Source organism: Anas acuta, chromosome Z, assembly GCF_963932015.1.
Source record: "Anas acuta chromosome Z, bAnaAcu1.1, whole genome shotgun sequence".
Lineage (NCBI taxonomy): Eukaryota > Metazoa > Chordata > Aves > Anseriformes > Anatidae > Anas > Anas acuta.
This window is the reverse complement of record NC_089017.1, coordinates 40964453-40986218: the sequence shown is the minus strand read 5'-3', so window position 1 is coordinate 40986218 and position 21766 is coordinate 40964453. Positions and strand designations below refer to the sequence as shown.

Below are 21766 nucleotides of genomic sequence, written 5' to 3'. Positions count from 1 at the left end.
AATGTAAATTTGTCATCCAAATGTGCTTTATTTCTTCATACACAAATCTGTATGTTCAAGTGTCATTGAACACAGAATCATTTAGGTTAGAAGGGATGTTAGGGACTCAGACAGTTGAAGGAAAATAAAATTGTGGTGTCTAATAAAATAATAATAAATAAAAAGAATAAATGGAATTCAGAGTTTTTTTGTTATTATTTGAAGAGCTTGTCTTAACTGAGTAAGAATTATTTTGATTTTTATTTGATTACAAAATTAATTTTATACAAATCAAAAAAAAATAATGATGAGTTTTAATAGTTATAGATTCTTACATTCTATCATAACCTTCATGTGTACAATCATTTTTTTAATACGTATTATATAGTATCTGAACAGTTTGGGTGACAGTATATCTTGAATTCAGTTATAAAAATATATTTCAGTGAGTTAACTTCCTTCTGTTCTTTTTCATTCTTTTTAAGGTGCTGGTGGCTGGTCTCCATTTGTGTCCAATAAATATCAATGGCTTCAGATTGATCTTGGTGAAAGAGCTGAGATAACTGCTGTTGCTACTCAAGGTGGTTATGGGAGCTCCGACTGGGTAACAAGCTACCTTCTGATGTTCAGTGATAGTGGACGAAACTGGAAGCAGTATCGTCAAGAAGAAAGCACTTGGGTATGTTCCTTAATAATAAGAGCTACGTTTCTCAGGAAGACTAAAAGTACTCATGCTATATCTTATTGCAGATGTATGTGGAAAGTAGTGGAATATTATTTACTTATTGCAAAGCAGTGGAATATTAAGAACCACAATGAAAATGGTTAAATAATTAGATATCCAAATTATTCTAGCTTTTGACAAGATAAGGGGCATTGAAAAACAAACATCAAAAAAATAGCTTTACCATTACTCTATTAGCATCTTGGGGATGTATTCTGAAGACTGCAAAATCTCTTTTGTCTTGCTACGCATGACAAATTTATTTTCCAAAAATATTAATCCCACGGTATCAAACTTCTTTTTTTTTTTTTTTTTAATTGAAAAAAGAAACACATATATTAAGAGCTACAGTAAGAACCATTTCATATAGATTTAATTTTGGTCCTCTAATACTAAGTCTGGATTCTGATCTTGATTTGAAGTTGCAGCCCATTTAGCTTTGTAGATAATATATCTTTCTATTCTCATCATGTTTTATTCACATGAAACTTACTGAGACTGGAGGATTCTCAAAGCCAGACAGATAACATCCAAATCAGATTAAATGATAATTTAGACCACAGTTTATGTCTTTTCTTGATCTTCAGTGATTATCAGTCTGGACTACAGAAATAATCTTTGTATCTCTGTTCTCTGATTATATCATGTCAAGTTACATGTACTTCTATTCTTCTGTCCATACAGAAGAGATCTGATTAATTTTTGAATTGTACAAGGCTTTTGGCTTCAGCTGTTTCTTCCTGCAGTTAAACTTTATGTTAAAATATATTTCATTTTATGGTTTTTAATTTTGTTGACTTTCAATTCTAAATGTTCTTAACACTTTTATTGTTAAACCCCATCTATGGTATAATGAGATTATGCAGTTGCTTACTTGTTGCATAATTACACTTCCTTTTGAATTTGCTTCATACTTCTGCTTCAGATTGTGTTTTCATAACAAAGAGAAATAAATGAGTTTCTAATCCATATGGCTGTGGGGAGTGAGAAAAGAAAAACAATCTTCCAAATGTTAAATGAGCATACGCTGCTACAATATTGTCTTTGCCCATCTTCAGACAGACTGATAAAACAAATCTGAGAGGTGGAAATGTTTGATCTCTTCAATGAGGGCATTTTTGAAATTCCATGTTGTTACTGAAAACAGTGATGCAGATAGTTATTTCTTGAATATTGCCACCAGTAAAATAGCAAACAAAAGTTCCCTGAATTGTTAAATACTGATGCAGTATTTACCCTGATGATATCAGGACTATTTTAGATCTGCAGGAGGGGAAAAGTAATGCCATTCCATGTTCTGAAACTTTATAAAAATATATATTTTTATGCCTGCAATGAAAATTGGAGATATGGCTTGCAGGCAGTGATGCGTAATTCAAGGATGTAAACCATCAATTTCAAGGATACTCTATTTAATTAATTAATTTATTTATTTATTTAATATATCTTTATTTAGGAAATCTGCTTTTAGGGAATACATTTTCACCTTTCTAAACCAAAACATAGAGATAGTCTTGGAATTAAACTCTTAAATCTCTATTTCCTTTATAGATTTTCTGTGTCTATCTGTTTACGTTAACTTTTTTTAAACGAAGTGTCCAAGTTCATTTCGGACAAGAGCATCCCACATTTTATAATAAATATTATTATTTTTATTAATTATTTTTTTTTAATTGGGCCATTGGCTTATTGCAAGATTTCTTACCAGAGGTATTTTTTCCCCTATTTGGACTGATACTGTTCATTAGCAATACAGGAGATGTCCAGTTTTGAGGATTCCATGATGCTATAAATACTTCAGAATCCTTCAATGCCTACAAAGATTTAAATTTTGTACCCAATCTTTCTAAAACTGAATAGAAATGTTACAAATTTTCTGTACAATTATATAGCCCCCTACTTTTTTTCTTTCCAAAAGTTAATTGTGAACATTCTTTGTCACCTTTTGGCTTATCTTTGTGGTTCTGGATCTCCTGTCATCACTGGGACTTGTTAAATAAACACAGATGTGACATGTAATTGTAATGGTACTTGTGGATGGAAGTCCTTTATAGTTTTATTCTGCCACTGGTTATTTCATATCCTTATCTCTTGCAATTTTTTCACTCAATGTAAGATTTTATAACAGAAGCAAAAAAGACTCTCAAAACATTTGCAAATCATGTAGTAGTCTAAACTTTCTTTAGAGAGTCCAGTTGAAAGAATGGTTACCCTAAAAATGCTTGAATTGAACCATGTCCAAAATAAGTAGTTTGGTTTTCCTCCTATCAGCTACAAAATGATTCACTGTCAGTCTGTTCTCATTTAAATTTAAATTCTCATTTAAATTCTGTGACAAAGTGACACGCTGGGTAGATGAGGGAAAGGCTGTGGATGTGGTCAACCTTGACATCAGCAAGGCTTTTGACACCGTTTCTCACAGCATTCTCCTCAAGAAACTGGCTGCCCTTGGCTTGGACTGGCGCACACTTTGTTGGGTTAGAAACTGGCTGGATAGCCGGGCCCAAGCAGTCGTGGTGAATGGAGTCAAGTCCAGTTGGAGGCCGGTCACTAGTGGCGTCCCCCAGGGCTCAGTGCTGGGGCCGGTCCTCTTTAATATCTTCATCGATGATCTGGATGAGAGGATTGAGTGCACCCTCAGTAAGTTTGCAGATGACACCAAGTTAGGTGTGTGTGTCGATCTGCTTGAGGGTAGGAAGGCTCTGCAGGAGGATCTGGATAGGCTGCACCGATGGGCTGAGGCCAGCTGTATGAAGTTCAACAAGGCCAAGTTCCGGGTCCTGCACCTGGGGCGCAATAACCCCAAGCAGAGCTACAGGCTGGGAGAGGAATGGTTGGAGAGCTGCCAGGCAGAGAAGGACCTGGGAGTGATGGTTGATAGTCGGCTGAATATGAGCCAGCAGTGTGCTCAGGTGGCCAAGAAGGCCAACAGCATCCTGGCTTGTATCAGAAACAGTGTGACCAGCAGGGCTAGGGAAGTGATCGTCCCCCTGTACTCGGCTCTGGTGAGGCCGCACCTTGAGTACTGTGTTCAGTTTTGGACCCCTCACTACAAGAAGGACTTAGAGGTGCTTGAGTGAGTCCAGAGAAGGGCAACAAAGCTGGTGAGGGTCCTGGAGAACAAGTCCTACGAGGAGCGGCTGAGGGAGCTGGGTTTGTTCAGCCTGGAGAAAAGGAGGCTCAGGGGCAACCTTATCACTCTCTACAGGTGCCTTAAAGGAGGCTGTAGCGAGGTAGGGGTTGGTCTATTCTCCTGCGTGCCTGGTGACAGGACGAGGGGGAATGGGCTTAAGTTGTGCCAGGGGAGTTTTAGGTTGGATGTTAGGAAGAACTTCTTTACCGAAAGGGTTGTTAGACATTGGAACAGGCTGCCCAGTGAAATGGTGGAGTCACCATCCCTGGAAGTCTTTAAAAGACGTTTAGATGTAGAGCTTAGGGATATGGTTTAGTGGGGACTGTTAGTGTTAGGTCGGAGGTTGGACTCGATGATTGTGGGGTCTCTTCCAACCTAGAAATTCTGTGATTCTGTGATTCTGTGAAATTTAAATATTCTGAAGTTGAGTGGGTTGAACCTCTCTCACCTCTTTGGCTGCTAAATATATCTTTAATTCTTTGCTTAATAGGAAATGTTTTAAAATGAGTTGTGGCAATCCTGTTCTTTACCCATGTAATGTATCTTGGCCTCAGTCTCCTCATTTAGTTTACTGATGTATGCCTTACTTGCTATCTTACACCTTTAAGGAGTTTATCTTTCATGATATAGAAGCCATTTGGCCTTTAGAGTTAAGTACTAAAGATACTTTTGAAAGACTAACGCCATTACAGTTACTAGGTATCTTCTCATTATAGGTTAACTATTGTAACAGTCGTTTTCTTTGACAAAAATCTCTGCATACTCAATTCGGCAGCACTCAGGAGGGAGGCTGATGAGGCATGGGCAAAGCCAGCAGCATCAGCAGTGGGCCATATAAATCAGGATCACCGAGGCGATTGACTCCTGGTCAGACGTGTTCTGCAGTGGAGTGGGGGATCGAGGCAGGCAGAGCTTTTTTTTTTCCAGCATCAAGGCCAGTCGAGGCAGCCAAGGGAGCCACCAGGGCCTGGCAGCCCTCACAAGGCATGGGAGGAGCCAGCAGTGCCCCCTCTCCGGCCATACAAAGGCAGCCCCTAGGGAGCATGAGTGATCAAGATGGGCAAAAAAGCTGTGGTGTGTCAGTCAGGGCATGGCACAGCAGTTTGCGCAGCAGTTCACACAGGCTGGTTAAGTGGGGAGGGAGACTTCACCACTCTTTTCCAACAGTATTTCACAATTGTGGTTGTAATCTGCTAGTGAAGAGCCCGGCCATGGTATCCATCAGGCAGAAAACTATGGCCTTCCCATCTCTTGCAGCCTCTCCAGCCACAGTCACTGATGTGGCTACCCAGACAGAGATCTCGGGGAAAACACCTAGCCATGTCTTGGGCTGCAGGGTGTGCCCGAGTCTTCTGTCGGTGTCTGACAGCAGCAGCAGTGGATATGCCTGTGGAAGATGTGCCCAGCCAGAATTGCTCAGCCTGTTGGTGGAGCTTCAGGGGGAGGTGAGTAGATTAAGGAGCAGGGAGTCGGAGAGGGAAATTGACTGGTGGAAGTATACTCTACCCTCCCTGAGACAGACTCACAATCCTGCCACAACACAAGTAATAAAGTTTTTTTTATCCCGCAAGGCAGATGCTACACATAAGTTAAAAGTTCTCCCATCCCACCAGGAAGTAGGAGAAGACTTAGGCCAAGGGGGGAATGGAAGCAGGTTTCTGCTCAGGGTGGTAGGTGATCTGTCTCCCTGTCCACCTGATCTTCCCATCTACCCTTATATAACAGGTATGAGGCTCTAGAACACCATAGTCAGAACAATGAAGTAGACAAAAGCCCGTCCCAGTTGGACGGGGTGCGTAAGGCAAGGCAATCTACCCACTGCATCACTACATCTTCTGTCAAGAAGGAAAGAAGGATTATCATCATGGGGGACTCCCTTCTGAAGGGGACAGAAGATCCCGATATGTCATCCAGACACAACCCACAGGGAAGTCTGCTGCCTCCCTGCGGACTGGGTAAGAGACATTGCCAGGAAAATCACTTGCCTGGTACGGCCCTTGGAGTACTACCCACTACTGTTTTTTCAGGCTGGTAATGATGAAGTAGCAAGGAGAAGTCCTAAAGCAATTAAAAGGGACTTTAGGGCTTTGGGATCACTAGTTAGAGGATAAGAGGCACACATTATGTTTACCTCTGTCTTTCTGATAGAAGGGATCAATGTTGACAGGCAAGAGTCAGCTCGTCAAAATGTGACTTCGAGACTGGTACCACCAGCAGAACCTTGAGTTTGTTAATCACGGGAAGGTCTACGTGACTCCGAGCTTGCTGGCACCAGATAGAATGCACCTCTTTCAGAGGGGGAAAAGGTTTTTTGCCTAGGCATTAGCGGCACTGATAGACAGGGCTTAAAACTAGAGTTGAAGGTGGACAGGGCTAAAACCAGGCCAGACAGTGACAAGCCAAGGGATTGCATGCTAGAATCAGAATGACTATGTGCTAGTGAGGTCCTTCAGTTGGCTCCACAAGGAGCGTGTAGGGAGGCGCATTTGAAGTGCTTCTACACAAATGCATGCAGTATGAGGAATAAAATGGATGAGCTAGAAGTCTTGTTCCAGTCCCACAGCTATGATATTATCAGCATAAGCGAAACCTGGTGGGATGAGTCCTGTGAATGGTGTGTCACAACAGATGGTTACAGGCTCCTCACAAGGGACATGCAGGTCAGGTGAGGTGGGTGGGTGTTGGTTTATGTGAAGGAAGGGCTGAACTGTATGGAACTGTAAATCAGAAATGGTAAAGTAAAGTGCCTCTGGGTAAGGATTAGGGGATGAACAAATAAAGAGGATGTTGTTGTGGGAGTCCATTACAGACCACCCAGCCAACATGATGATACCGATGAATTATCCTTTGAGGAACTAAGAGATACCTCAAGATCAACTGCCCTTGTCCTTATGGGGGACTTCAACTTGCCAACTGAGATTGCCAACTCGTCAACTGAGATTACCACATGGCCAACACAAGCAAGTCTAAGAGGTTACTAAAACACCTCAATGATAACTTTTTGGTGCTGGTGCTAAGGGAGTCAAGTAGGAAAGGTGCCCTCCTAGATCTGTTGCTGGAGAACAGAGAGGGTCTTGTGGGGGACATGTCAGTTGATGACGATCTTGGTCATGGTGACCATGAAGTGGTTGAGTTTAAAATTTCCTTTAACAGAAGGAAAACTGCCACCAAAACTTCAGCCCTGGATATGGGGACAGCAGACATCAGGCTGCTCAGAGAACTAGTTAGCAAGGTCCCCTGGGAAACTGCTTTTTGTGCTGGTCAGTCTTTAAGCACTGTCTCCTGAAAGCACAGGATCAGGCAATTCTAAAACATCAAAAGTCAAGCAGGCAGGGCAGAAGGCTGGCCTGGCTGACCAAGCATCTTCTGCTGGACTTTAGGCAGAAAAAGAAAGTGTACAGCTGCTAGAAGCAGGGTCAGACAATGTGGAAAGAATACAGGAATGCTATTTGTGTTTGTAGGGAGAAAATTTGCGTGGCCAAAGACACACAATTAGCGTTGAAGCTGGCCAGGTTTGTGGGAGACAATAAAAAGAGTTTTTTGTTTGTTTGTTTGTTTGTTTGTTTGTTTGTTTTTTAAATATATGAACAGAAAAAGGAGAAACAAAGAAAACATAACACAGGTCCACTACTTGATGGGGAAGGTCATCTCACAAAGACATCAAGGACATTGGCAAAGAAGAGACGTTTAATGCCTTCTTTGCTTCCATATTCAATGCTGATGATGGGCTTCAGGACCCTGGGTGCCCTGAGCAGGAGAACCATGATGATGGGAATGATAAAATCCCAACTGGCCCTGAACGTGTACGGGATTTTCTGCTCCACCTGGATCCATACAAGTCCATGGGTCCAGATGGGATTCATCCTAGGGTGCTTAGAGAGCTAGCTGACATCATTGCTAATTTTTCAATGATCTTGGGAATCTGAGAGGTCCCAGTAGACTGGAAGTGGCAAAGGTTGAACCAGTTTTCAAGAAGGGCAAGAAAGAAGACCCTGGCAATTACAGACCTGTCAGTCTCATGTCAGTACCTGGTAAAGTTATAGAGAAGATAATCCTTCAAGTTATTGAAACACATGTGGAGGACAATGCAGCCATTGGTCCCAGCCAACATGGGTTCACGAGGGGAAAGTCTTGTTTGAGTAACTTGATTTCCTTTTATGATAAGATCACCCATCTAGTCAATCAAGGGAAACCAGCTGATGTGATCTTTTTGGACTTCAGCAAGGCTTTTGACACGGTTTCCCATAGGAACCTACTGGACAAAATGTCTAGCATACAACTCAATAAAAATATTATACAATGGGAGAGCAATTCGTTGAGAGGCAGGTCTCAAATGCTTGTGGTAAATGGGGCCACATCAGGCTGGCAGATGGTCACTAGTGGGGTACCCCAAGACTCTATTTTAGGGCCAGTCCTCTTCAATGTTTTTATAAACGATTTGGATGTAGGACTAGAAGGTGTTTTGAGCAAACTTGTCAGTGACACTAAACTGGGAGCAGTCATTGACTCTATTAAAGGCAGAAAGGCCTTGCAGAGAGACCTGGACAGATTGGAGAGCTGGGTGATCACCAACCACATGAAGCTTAACAAGAGCAAGTACTGGGTCCTGCACATGGGAAGGGGCAATCCTAGCTATATGTACAGACTGGGGGACGAGATGCTGGAGAGCAGCCCTATAGAGAGGGATCTGGGGGTTGTGGTTGATAGCAAGTTGAATATGAGACAGCAGTGTGCCCTTGCAGCCAGGAGGGCCAGCCATATCCTGGGGTACATCGCTAGTCGGTCGAGGGAAGTGATTGTCCCACACTACTCTCTGCTGGTGTGGCTTCACCTCGAGTATTGTGTGCAGTTCTGGGCACCACAGTACAAAAAGGGTGTGAAACTGTTGGAAAGTGTCCAGAGGAGGGCTACAAAGATGGTGAAGGGACTAGAGGGGAAGATGTATGAGGAGCAGTTGAAGTCACTTGGCCTGGAAAAGAGGAGTCTGACGGAAGACTTTGTCGTGGTTTACAGCTTACTCATGAGAGAGAGTGGAGGGGAACTATCTATTAGATGGGTTCATTAGAACCTATCAATTCTCTTTAGTGACCAGTGATAGGACAGGAAGAGTGTCAACCAGCCACAGAGGAGGTTCAGGCTATACATCAGTAAAAGGTTCTTAATTGAGAGGGTGGTTGCACACTGGAACAGGTTCTCCAGGGAAGTAGTCACTGCACCAAATCCGTTGGAGTTTAAGAAGTGTTTGGACTGTGCACTTAGTCATGTGGTCTGAATTTATGGGTAGACCTGTGTGATGCCAGGAGTTGGACTCAATGATCCTTATGAGACCCTTCTAACTCAGGATAGTCTATGATTCTATAATTTTTATTTCTTTCTGCTCTGACATTCTGACATAATTATCAGCTTGTTTTCTCTCTCTCTCTCTCTTTTTTTTTTTTTTTTTTTTCTTTTCTTTTTAATTATTTCTCAGTATTTTCTGTGTTGTTCTTGAAAGTTCTGTTAAGGTTTGAGTTCTTACGCTGCAATTTCTGGGATCAATATTAACATTTTTTTTTTTTTAAAGTTGGCACAATTCTGTTCTGCATATAATTTTCAAGTGAAATAGTTGTTCTTAATTATAAAATGCCTAAAAATCTTTCCCTTTGAGATGGATTAGTTTAATCTTGAAAAGGGATTAATGCAAATCAATTTTAGATTTTAATTTTACTGTAAACATAAATGTGTTTGACTTAGGAATATGTATCTTTTTGTGTATGCTATTTTTATTTTTATTTTTATTTTTAATTTTAATTTTAATTTTTATTTTTATTTTTTCATTCTCAGTGTTAAATTTTAGATGCAGTAAACCCCAGACTCACAAGTTCTGAGAAAATATTTCTGTCACTAAAATTACCTTTAATAGTGGCATTGCTATTACTGCTTCAATCTGTTTTCTAGATATCACCTGTATTTTATCTATGAAAAATTTCATTTTGTATCTATGTGTTTTATTTTACCTGTTCAGGGCTCTCAACTTCCTCTTTAAAGATTTTGGTATCTTAGGGTTTATTGGAAACTTTCCATGCTTTATAATGGATCACCATTATGGAAAATTCCAGGTTAAGGAATACTGAGTCACAAGTTTTCTGTGGTAGTCACATTACACAGTTCAATAGAGAGGAGTTATTTCACTGTTTTCTTGAAGTTGGTTGTTGTGCCTTTGCCACAGGGATTCTTGTATTTGCTAGAAGCTATGATTCTCCTTGCAGAAAACTCAGGATGCTTGATTGTAATCTGCTTCAGGATGGTGAAACTCCTCAGAATGAAAATTCAACACTGTAAAACCAAAATGTTGTACCTACATGCTAATTTGCTGGACTTCTATGTTTATTACTTCATTAGACCAGAACAATCAGAACAGATGGTGATGAGTTCAACACAGTCAGTTCTGATATGCCTATATTTTTCATATCTTGTTTATCATTCACTTGGTATCTTGCCTTGTGAGAAACGAAAAAAAAATAAATAAATAAAAAATAAAAAGTTTGTTTAATTTCTGTATAAAAACACCAACAAACATTGATATGTTTAAGGTGGTCAGAAATACATATTTGTGGGTTTAAATTTTAAAATTCTTCTTATAAAGGAAGATGGCATAAAAGAAAAAATAACAATGTTTTACTTTAGCACCTAGATGAAAAATCCTACATATATTCTGCAAACTATGTGTTTTAAATAATGTAGGAAGGACCTTCTGCTGAAACAGAAATGGTGTCCACCTGCCAAGACTGCTGGTCTGAGGCTGAAACCGAGGTGGAAGGGCCTCAACCTCCCTGGGCAGATGCCTACACCCAAACAGACCTCCTGAGGATCAAAAGAACTGCCCAGACTGTGGAAGTTCTATTAAATCCTGAAGGCAGAGGGGAGTTTCATGGGTGTAAGTGTGCCCAGCTGGATGAACTTTTCCAACAGGTGGCTCTGTTATAAGAGGTGCTCATTAGATACCATAACATCCAGGAATCCGAGCAGGAGATTGACAAACGGTGTTATCCACTGAAATGGTCCAAGCAACAGCCCAGCCTTAAATACTGGCAAGGGGAAGGTAATCAAGAAGCCCCGAACAAACACATTTGAAAGACTCACAGGACAAGTGGACCCTTGTCTCTACTCAGTGATGGAGGAGGAGTCTCCCCCTTGCCCCTGAAGTGCCCCTACACAACTGATATGATGCTCTAGGGCTGGAAAAAGGATACTGTGTGAGTATCCTTCTGAGTAAAGACTTCAGGAAGGCCAGCTACACAAAGATAGATCATTCTACCACCTCCACCTGCATCACAACAAGTGCCACAAAAAAGACATAAAGGGTGTTATCAATCGGAGACACCTCTCTGAGGGGCACTGAGGCACTCGATATCCAGATAATCTCTCCGGAGAGTCTTGTTGCCTGCCTGGGGCCCGCATTCATGATATTATGAAGAGGCTACCAAGCCTGCTGGGTCCCAAAGACTACCTCCCCTTCCTATTTTTTCACATAGTATCAAACAAATTAATGTTGTCTTCATGGTGCTGGGGTGACTAGGGCCTGGTCAGTCACAGGCTTTGTGCCTGTTGGGCTTTTTGAAGAGGTAGGTGCCCAGGCCATTTCCTCTGAAATGGCCTCCTGGTCTAGGAGATGCAGGACAGCCAGAAATGGTCACAGTGTGTTCCAGATTGTCCTGCTGCATGGGCACGCAATGGGTGTCTGTGACTGGGAGTCTTCACCAAATGCTAGAATGTCCCCAGCTGGAAGGGACCCCCACGAACCCTCGAGTCCAGCACCTGTCTCCACACAGAAACCCCCAAAATCCAAAGCACATGGGTGAGAGCATTGCCCAGACATTTTGTGAACTTCAGCAAGCTTGCTGCCCGACCACTTCACTGGGACGCCTGTTTCAGTGCCCAAGCCCCCTGTCATTGAATAATCTTTTCCTCACCTCCAGACAGACCCTACCCTGTCACAGCCTCATGCCATTCCCTTGGGTTTTGTCACAATCTCCAGAGAGCAGAGATTAGCACCAGCCCCTCTGCTTCCCTCATGAGGAAGCTGTAGGCCGCCTGCAGGCTGAACCAACACAGGGATCTCAGCTGCTCCTCATTCGTCTTGACTTCCAGAGCCTTCACCATTTGGAAGCCCTCCTTTGGATGCTCTCCAATAGTTTTATGTCCTTTTGATATTTCAGTGCCCAAAAGTGTACACAGTTTTGTCCAGTCACAACAGCACAGAGCACAGCAGGACAATCAGTTCCCTCAACTGTCTAGCAATGCCATGCTTAATGCACCCCAGGATATGGTTGACCCATTAGTCTGCCAAAGCACATGGTTAACATGCCATTTAAATATGTGACATAGTTAAAAATAAATAAATAAATAAATAGATAGATAAATAAATAAATATCCAATTTACAAAATATAAGTTTATACATTATTTATATTTAGTGTAAAGTCAAATCAACAAAAAACAGGTAACCTTAACCAGAGAGGAATTTTCTCAACTAGTTGAGAGGTAGAAAATGTAGAGGAAAAAAAGAGAATTTCAGCCACATTGAAAAATTCTGACTTTTGGTCATACATTGTGAATATATCATAGTTAATGTTCCATTAAGTTATAAGTGTATATAATTAACCAAAAAAAAAAAATTAGTTTGTCTCTTAGACCCAATAGCAAGCACCTGTTTCTGTTCTGCCTGCCACTGCAGTGTCCACATGTGCTTGAGTGTTAGATATCATGGATTTCTGGGGAGTCATTTTCTGCACAGAAATTGCTGTCATGCTGGGAAGCCTAGTAGTCTTCCAAAGCACTTGAATATATCTTTCATTTTTATGAATGTTGCCATAAAGTAAACAAGCAAACAAACAAATAATAAACAAATAAATAAATAAATAAAACAGTGGACAGGCTTGTTTATTGAAACAAAAGTAGGTTTGCATGCATTACTATAGTTTCAACAACACTGAAAATTAACTGTTATTATTTGAATTAATCATGGTCAGCCATGATCAGCTCTAGTATGACTTTGACTGTGAGATGAATGTGTATGCTTTTTAGGGTCATTTCTTGAATCTTGCTATTTCTTTTAAACATATTCAATTAATTAGTGTACAGAAATTGAGTGCATAATATTATGGTATTTCACTAAAAAGCAATTATTTATTCTAATTTTCTACAGAGCCATTTTAACTTTGGTAAGGAAATCAAAAGACTTTGTCTTGTCCCATCAAGAGAGAGAGAAAGAGAAAAAGAAAGAAATCTACCACTAAAATAGATTTTAATCCTGGTTACATTCATGAACTCAGAGACGCAAATCTCCTCTTCTGAACACTTTCTACAAATCCATTCACTGCATCTTTAACAGATTTAGTGCCTTGCAAGGTAGAATTCAAGAGGGGGAGGGAACAAATTACAGTCATGTTACAATACTTTTCTTGGAAGTTGTTGTAAATGATTTGACTTAATTCCTGGTAATAAAATATCAGGAATATCAAATTACTAAAAATACTCCACACCACAGAGTGCTATTTAAAAAAGGAACTGCAGTAAAGTTCTTTTTAGTAAAACCATTTTAATTCTCAGAATGCATTCAGAAGAAGAGAAAGGTAGTATAGATGAAAAAGGCATATGGAAACTCTTGCTATAAACTACATTCCACTGTTCAAAAGCTTTATGAGCCACTTAAATTTCTTTTGATTGTGTTAGCATTTAAACTGTACATATTATAGTATTTTTATAACAGTACTGGATAACTGATACTGTGGGGTGCCATATATTTCTGTCTATCAGCTCTTAGAAATCAAGATCAGTTTTATCAAATCTTGAAACTCATTTAGGAGAAAAAATATTAAAAATGCAGAATGAAAGAAATTAGTATCTGTGGGATGATAAAGATATTTATTTCAGGGCACTCTACTATAAGGGAAATTGAAATTAATCTTGACCTGGCAGTAATATAACCTACAATTCCATCCACAAGATCTAAATGTAAAAGAATTCTTTGATATTAGCTAAAGAGATATTTCTCTAGATATTCACTAAAAAGATGTTTCTCTTTATAATATGCTTAGTAATATACATCTGGTGAAGAAGGAGGTATATAAAATATTCATATCAAAACAAAAGCAGCAGCTGTGTCCAAAGCTGTAATGTAATTTACATTACAGGTTCAAAGGATGTGTCTTCCATAGTTAATAGCCCTTAATGAGGACTTTGTAATAGTCTTCCCAAGACTAATTATGAATGGAGGTAAGATTGTTTTTCAGTCAGATAGTGAAGCAGAACATACTTGTAAGCAGGGAAATCTGTTTTACTATAAAGAATAAATGCAAAATTCTTGTCTGAGTTGGATAAGTTATCCTAATATTGTTTAGATGAAAATAAAAGTTATTTTATTTCCAGGCTTATTGTAATTTTATGCACACACACACACACATACAAAGCAGTTACTATCAGTTAATTAAATTTAACTTTCTTAAAAGAAAATAAAAAAGCAAACAGGAAAAAGGAAAAAAAAAAAATACTCTGAATGGTTGTTAATGGTTGTTATATATATATTAACATATTGAAGAAAGAGTTTCTTACCAGTATATTTAATATGTAATCAAATACAATGAATATGGGAAAAATAAATAAATATTCCCATTGTAGAGAATCTGGATAAAAGTAGAAATTGATATTTTTAGAAGTATTATCACCAAATTTTTTACATAATGTCATTGTATATATTTGTAATATACCGTGTATTTGGGAAAAGGACCAATTCATTTTTGATTGACTTTGATGCAACACAGCACAGACAAAGTAGAGACGCTATTTGCACTTCAGTAGTGTTCATCAATCCTAACCTAGAATCAATTCCATTAAAGGACTTTTTATTGAAGTTTCCAGTCCAAGTTAAAAACTGGTGAGACACTAAAGTGGCCATACTGCTTTCTGGTGTACTGAATACTGGACCAGTCCATTAGGGACTTACTCAAATAAGGTCAACAAAACCTTTTACACAGGTTATCAGTCAGTCTTTATTTAGATAGTGATGTTTAGACATTGCTGAGCTGGACTGAATTCAAGCTCATTATCTAGAAATGAAAAGATACCTTTTCCATTTCTTGCTGTCTCAATTATCTCAATTCAAATACAGGTTTTGTGTCACTATCCTGGGTAAGATGTACTGAAGAGTAATGATTTCAATATATGGATTAAATGGACTCTCGACAAATACAATTGCAGTGAGGGCAATGATTTAAATGTTATGGAAATAATTGTAAATCTGCAAAAGGCACTTTTATTGAGTTATAGTTCATTTTTGTTGAGTTACTTTTTCAAGATATTCCTTAGGGATGTGCTAGAAGCTAAGAGACTTCTACAATAAAAGTGATATACTGTGAAACAACAGCTATTCTTCAGTTGCAGTCAAGATGGAAACTGTTCTGCACTGCATTTTATATCCCGTTTTCTCTTTGTGTCCTGCCTTTGATTTTGTTTGCATCTTAAATCATCAGATCAGCTTGTCCTTATAATACTACAAGGAAACCTGTGATACCTTTTGCTTATTTTCCCAGATCACAGCATATTGTGTATTTTAGGCCAAATTATTTAGACTTCTGTTTGTATTTTAAAATACAGACTGTGCTTGCAATCCCTGCTGTACTTAATGTTCCTTTATAAAATTCTTATCTATTCTGAGACTATCTGTGACAAATTTGAGTCATTTTAACTACAATTTTCAATGCCAGACAACTGCCTCAGACAATTTTGAGGATGTTTTCAAATAAATCTGTGCATGAATTTCTGATGGCATGGTGTTTCCATGCTACAGCTAAAAAATATATATATATATAAATCCAGAAGCAGAAATGCTTTTCTTTGGTTCCTGACAGGGTTTAATACCACCTAATTAGAGAGACTTTACTACAGACCACAACTTTCTCATTTTTGTAGGGTTCTTCAGTGTTGGTGGATAAAAGCAGTCTATCCTTCCTAAAAGACAGACTATTTTCTGAATGTACATTATTCTTAATTAATTCTTCCAGCAATGTAGATTCATATGCAGAAACAGTGGTATTTCCAATAAATATTGCCAGGATTAAGAAGTGACATCAAGATCATTCTTCTCATGTAATGGTTTTACCGTGCTAGGCAGCTAAACACCACAACCGTTCTTTCACTCCCCCTCCTTAGATGAGGAGGGGAAGAAGTAAAGTAAAGAACAACTCATGGGTTGAGATAAAGATAATTTAATTAAAGGGAAATAATAATAATAATAATAATAATAATAATAATAATAATAATAATAATAATAATAATAATAATAATAATAATAATAATAATAATAATAAAAGGAAAGATTATTATTAACTAAACTATTTAACTAAAGGGAAAAAAAAAAGGGGGGGGGGAGGGGGAAGGGGAAAAAAGGAAGGAAAACAAACAAACAAACAAAAATAAAGGCTATATTCAAATGCAGAGGAAATAAATTACTCTATACTTCCCACAAATGAGTGATGTTTGACCACGTCCTTGGAGCAATGCACGTAGCCGGTGTTTGGGAGGAGGAGTGACATTTTCACAAGAGCCCACCCCACCCCTCTTCTTCTTCAACCTTTTATTGTTTAGTGTGACATCATATGGTATGGAATATTCCTTTGATTGGTTTAGGTCTGCTGCCCTGGTGATGTTTTACTTCTCACTTTTTTTGCCCACCTCCTAGGAGAGTTTGAGAGAGTCCTGATGCTGTGCCAGCACTGCTCAGCAGCAGATACAACACTGGTGTGATAACTCTGCCTGGTGTACTGGATAACTCTGGTCAAGTTCAAGTACAGAGCACAGCACAGTATGGGCTGCTGCAGGGAAAGTTAACGTCTCAGCCAGACCCAGTACAGAGGAAAAAAAAAAAAAAGTCACATCTGATTTTATGCTTCAGGTTTTGCAAAGTTCAGTACTGGGACAAGATTTACAGACCCATGTAAAACTGTTATTTCACAATCATGAGTAGAAATTTTGAAATTTTCTTTTTTACTGATAGAGATTACTCCTCCCTCCAAACCCAACCCCCTTTCCCCCCCCCACCCTTCAATTATCATACGCAAAGACACAAAGAGCGAAGGTGTTTCTTACTATTTCTGTTTAGTTCTTTTTGAAATTACACAAACCTTATCAGAGAATTAGTTCATGAGGGACTGTGTACATCTAGCAGAAAAGGATTGTCCTGGATTCACCAGTCACTGAAATCAACTTCCTAGTTTATATTCCTATTTCTGTCTTGAACATAAAACATCACCTACCATTCCATCTCTGGACTAAGACGTTTTTCCTCTCCAAAAGCAATTTATTTGAAATGCTTGGAGTTGTGAATATAGAAATTAATGATACTATCTCTAAGGTTGGATATATGTTGGTATAGAAACTTTGATTAATTGAGAGATTTACACAGGAATTAGAAATGTAGTACTTTAGAACTAATGTTAGTTGTGAATAACTACAAAACTATTCTGGAGTATTGTAAGCATTTTTTTACATATATTACATTACCTTGTTTACACTGTTGATTCTGCTGATATGTTCCAGTATTCTAATCTTATAGAAAAAAATGTATTATTATTATTATTATTATTATTATTATTATTATTATTATTATTATTATTATTATTATTATTATTATTATTATTATTATTATTATTATTTAACTTCCAGTCATTCAATTAGTGATCTTTCCATGGTCAAAGCAGTTGATCAGACGAACAATTCTGAGATGTTAAACTGTAGGTGCCATAGTGGGAAAGCCTTTAGATCCATAATTAAATAAATAAATGTTGTAAATGCATTGTTAACACTTGTTAACAGTGCTAACAAGTCTAATTATATCCACATCTTTAGTAAAAGGATTATTGTGGTGTTTTTTTTTTTTTTCAGTTTTGTAAAGAACAAATTTCAATATTATAAATGCCTTTTTTATTATTATTACTAGTAACTGTAATTTTTCTTTGCTTTTCAAATTTGAAATAGTTTGAAAAATCATCTTTTACCCTCCTAATTCTACCATTCCTCCTGTATCATGATGTGTGGAGTTCATGTATCTTTCTCTGCATTCATGTATCTTTCTCTGCATTGATATCTGCCTTTTCTTCTTAACTCTTTTCATTTGACATCCTCCCACCTCTCTAAAAAAGGTCCTCCTCCACAAATACTGGAAAATATAGCACCACAACTGGGAGATTAATATTCTTCAGATTACTTATACAATCTGTTGATTATCTTCCAAAATTTCTCAAATGAACATAGTAAACACACCTTTTTATTTTGCTCAGATAGTATTGTATCTGAACTTTCCCTAGAGAACTTCCTCAGATTTGCAGCAGCATCTGGTGAAAAAAATTAGATTTCTCTCTAAGACTAAGAAAATAAAAATTTGCAACAATTTCTGTAATCATTAAATTAACCAGGTATCAAGTTTTATTAAAAAAAAAAAAAAATTGCCTCCTGATTTAAAAAAAAAAAAAGAATTTCGGTATTCTTTCACAGCCTCTCTGAATCTCGGTATTTGTAGGTAATCTTTCAGTCTTCTTGTATCTGTATTTTATTTGAATCCAACAAACAACAGAACAAAACAACAAAACCACATATGTATATGTACAAATATATATGCAGTATATATACTTTATATTTATGAAAAATATAATAATACAATATAGTGTATGTTTATATATTAATGCTACATATTTTAATATGTATCATATACAGTGTATTATGTTGTATGGTTATATGTATTTTACATTATATTTATAAGGAACTAGTCTTGTGTAGACAAGTTAGGTGAAAAACAAAGATAGTTGAAGATCCTGCAAAACATTACTAGGCTCTAGATGCAGTTTTTGTTGTTGTTGTTTGTTTGTTTGTTTTCAAGTTAATTGGGTTGCTACTTCCTTTGCATATGTTAAAAATTTCACCTGACATTTTTAATATGATATTACGTTGATTTGTGAACTTTCAAACCTGAACAATTAAGCAAAAGAGATAGCTGTTGGCTGTTAGCTATTGTTGTTTGTGTGTCTTCAGCTAAGCCAGCACAAACCTTTGTATTTCAAGTGCAAAGACTGGGTAATTATTCTTGTTTCTGTGCTGACACTTAAGAACCTGACTACATAGTAATAACACAGTTATTCACTATCCTCAATCATTTTTTTGCCTTGTGATGGTTTTACCCAGCTGGAGCTCCAGTACAACTACTCTCTCACTACCCCTCCTTAATGGGCAAGAGGGAGAAAATATGATGAAAAGGGCTCACATGTTAAGATACAGACAGGGAGATCACTCAACAAGGGAGATCACAGGCAAAACAGGCTCAGAATATGGAGTTTAAAGTAATTTATTCCCTAACACCAGCAGACTAGAATGATGAGAAACTAAAAGCAAACTAAAATCACCTTCCCCCCATCCACACTCTTCTACCTCTTCCCCATGAATGGTGCAGGGGAATGGGGGCTGCGGTCAGTCCCCATCTCAACCTTTTCTTTATGGTAATTCTCTGCCTCTGCTGCAGCATGGGGCCACTCCCACAGGATGCCATCCTTCCTTAACTGATCTTGAGTGGGCTTCCCACAGGCTTTTCAAGAACTGCTCCAAATATGGGTCCATACCAGGTGGTCCATCTGTCCGCAGCAAACTGCTCTAGCATGGGTTGCACATGAGTGGCAGCTCCTGCCAGATCACTTGCTACTTTGTGGGCTCCCCTCCACAGGTTTGAATTCTGACCCAGGGCTTGCTCTGGCAGAGACTCTCTGTAGGCTGCAGACTCCTTCAGGTCAGATCCACCTACACTGACATCCACATGGACATCTCCACAAGCTTCAGGGAAACTTCTGTTTCAGTGCCTGGAGTACCTCGTGCCCCCTTTCTGCACTGACCTTGAGGTCTGCAGGGCTGGTTCTCACTCCTATTTCTCCCTGGTGCTTTTGCACAGCACTTTTTTTCCCCCTTTCTTAAATATGTTCTCACAGAGCAGCAAACAACATCTCATATTGGCTCGGCTCTAGCCAGTGTCAGGTCACTTCTTGAGCCAGATTAAACTGTCCCTTATCTAACATGGGAGCTTCTGGACTCCTCTCCTAATTATAATTATCTATCTATCTATCTATAATTTTTATTTTTACCTTCTTCTCTTGTACATGATATCTGGGAATTGGAGGCCATCAATTCAAAATAATTGGGTGACTAACTCATAGTTATTTCCAGGAGGCTGACATTAAAAACAAGATCCTCACAGTACTGCCCAGGTTATTTAACTTGTAACAGACACATAGCATGATAATATCTATTTATTTTTTTAAACTGGCATATGATTATTTAGATACTGTGACATCTATAGTTTATCTATCTTCAAACAGATTTGCTGTAATATAAAACTAAATTACGCTCTAAACCTCCATTCTACTTAATCTAGTGACTGGAACATGAGCACTTAAGGTAATGCCTCATGTAAATGACTTCATCAACAGCTGAAGTATTTTACATCTTGGAAAAAATCAAACCATTAATAAAATGACATAATATGAAAGAACATCTAATTATGCACTCTGTTTTTCTCATTTCTTTTCTAATTTGCTGCGAAGGGCAGAAAAAGAAAGAAGTTTCAGGCAGCATATTAAGAAAAAATTAGTTACTAAGAGGGCAGTCTAACACTGGAAAAAGCTTCCTCTCATAGTAGCTTCTACCTTGTGAGGCAGCAGGAACAGCCAGAGGTGGAATTTTTGCTGAAATGCAGAATATATTTATTTTCATTTACACCTGGTCAGAGGCACACAAGCAGGACACAAGGCACCACTGAGCTTGGTTCATGGTAGAGGATCACTAAACTGTCCGTTTGTACCTGTTAATCAAGGGTTCACACAGGCATAGTTACCACTAAGCTTTGATCTTCACCATGCTTTGATCTCTATGCCAATGCAGGGACCTCAAACATATCCAGTAGGGTGCCTCCAAGTCTACCAAATATCCATGTTATCTATGCACAGATTTTCTACTTGTTTAACACACAAAAGAAAAATAGTAATAGGTATGATATATGTATTTTCCTACATTACTACTGTCCAGACTTTATGTAATTCCCCTCTGCAAGGTCACTTGAGTGTACCTGAAATCATCCAAATAGGTATTTGATATTAGAAAAATATCTAGTCTTTTGAATTGCTCTGAACCTTCCAATCTTGTTTGTGATGGTGAGCCTTAGGAACACAGCACATTGCCCCTGGTGTTGTTCTAGTACTGGCAGCATTTGTAAGATTAAAAAAATTTTATGGTGACTGACATTTGTAAAGCAGCAACAGATTAGATGTATAGATATATAGATAGATAGATAGATAGATAGATAGATAGATAGATAGATAGATAGATAGATAGATAGATAGAAGAATAGTGTAAATAATAAAAAATATACAACAAAATAATGTTTTTCTTCTTGAAGTTGGGAGAATATCAGTAAAGCACAGTATGGCCATGCATCAGTTTTACCTGTAATATTCTTGTTGATAAGAAGTTCAAGAGTCAACCAATGTGTTAATTTTTTTTTTTTTAATAGAAAAGTTACAACTGAAAGAAAAACAAACAAACAAAAAATAGAACTGTTATTGGTGGTTCTGGTTTAGTTTTGGTCAATGTCTTCCATCAGAGAGCTCAGGTAAAAGTAGGAAAGCTAATTCATTCCTTTCTGATGATGATATTAATTATGCCATAAAACTATGAAACTATGAAACAGTCGTAAACAGAGCTGAATTTGAACAGAGATGCAATTCCAAAATGACTGTCCTCAATCTAGCTAGTAAGGGGTAAACGTCCAGAAAGAAACTTAATAAATAAATACAAAAATAAATAAATAAATAAATAAAGCTTCCAGGAGAGTTTACAAGTGGCCTTGATCAGAGAAAGAACC

General features: G+C 38.1%; 1 protein-coding gene across 2 annotated transcripts in view; it reads left to right on the top strand.

Moving 5' to 3' along the window:
• Nucleotides 1-21766, top strand: part of CNTNAP4 (contactin associated protein family member 4) — a 218221-nt gene that overhangs the window by 64746 nt on the left and 131709 nt on the right. For both annotated transcript variants that reach the window (XM_068667353.1, XM_068667352.1), the window contains exon 3: nt 465-658. In XM_068667353.1, the coding sequence (XP_068523454.1) occupies nt 465-658 (194 nt within the window). The remainder of the gene's footprint in view (nt 1-464; nt 659-21766) is intronic.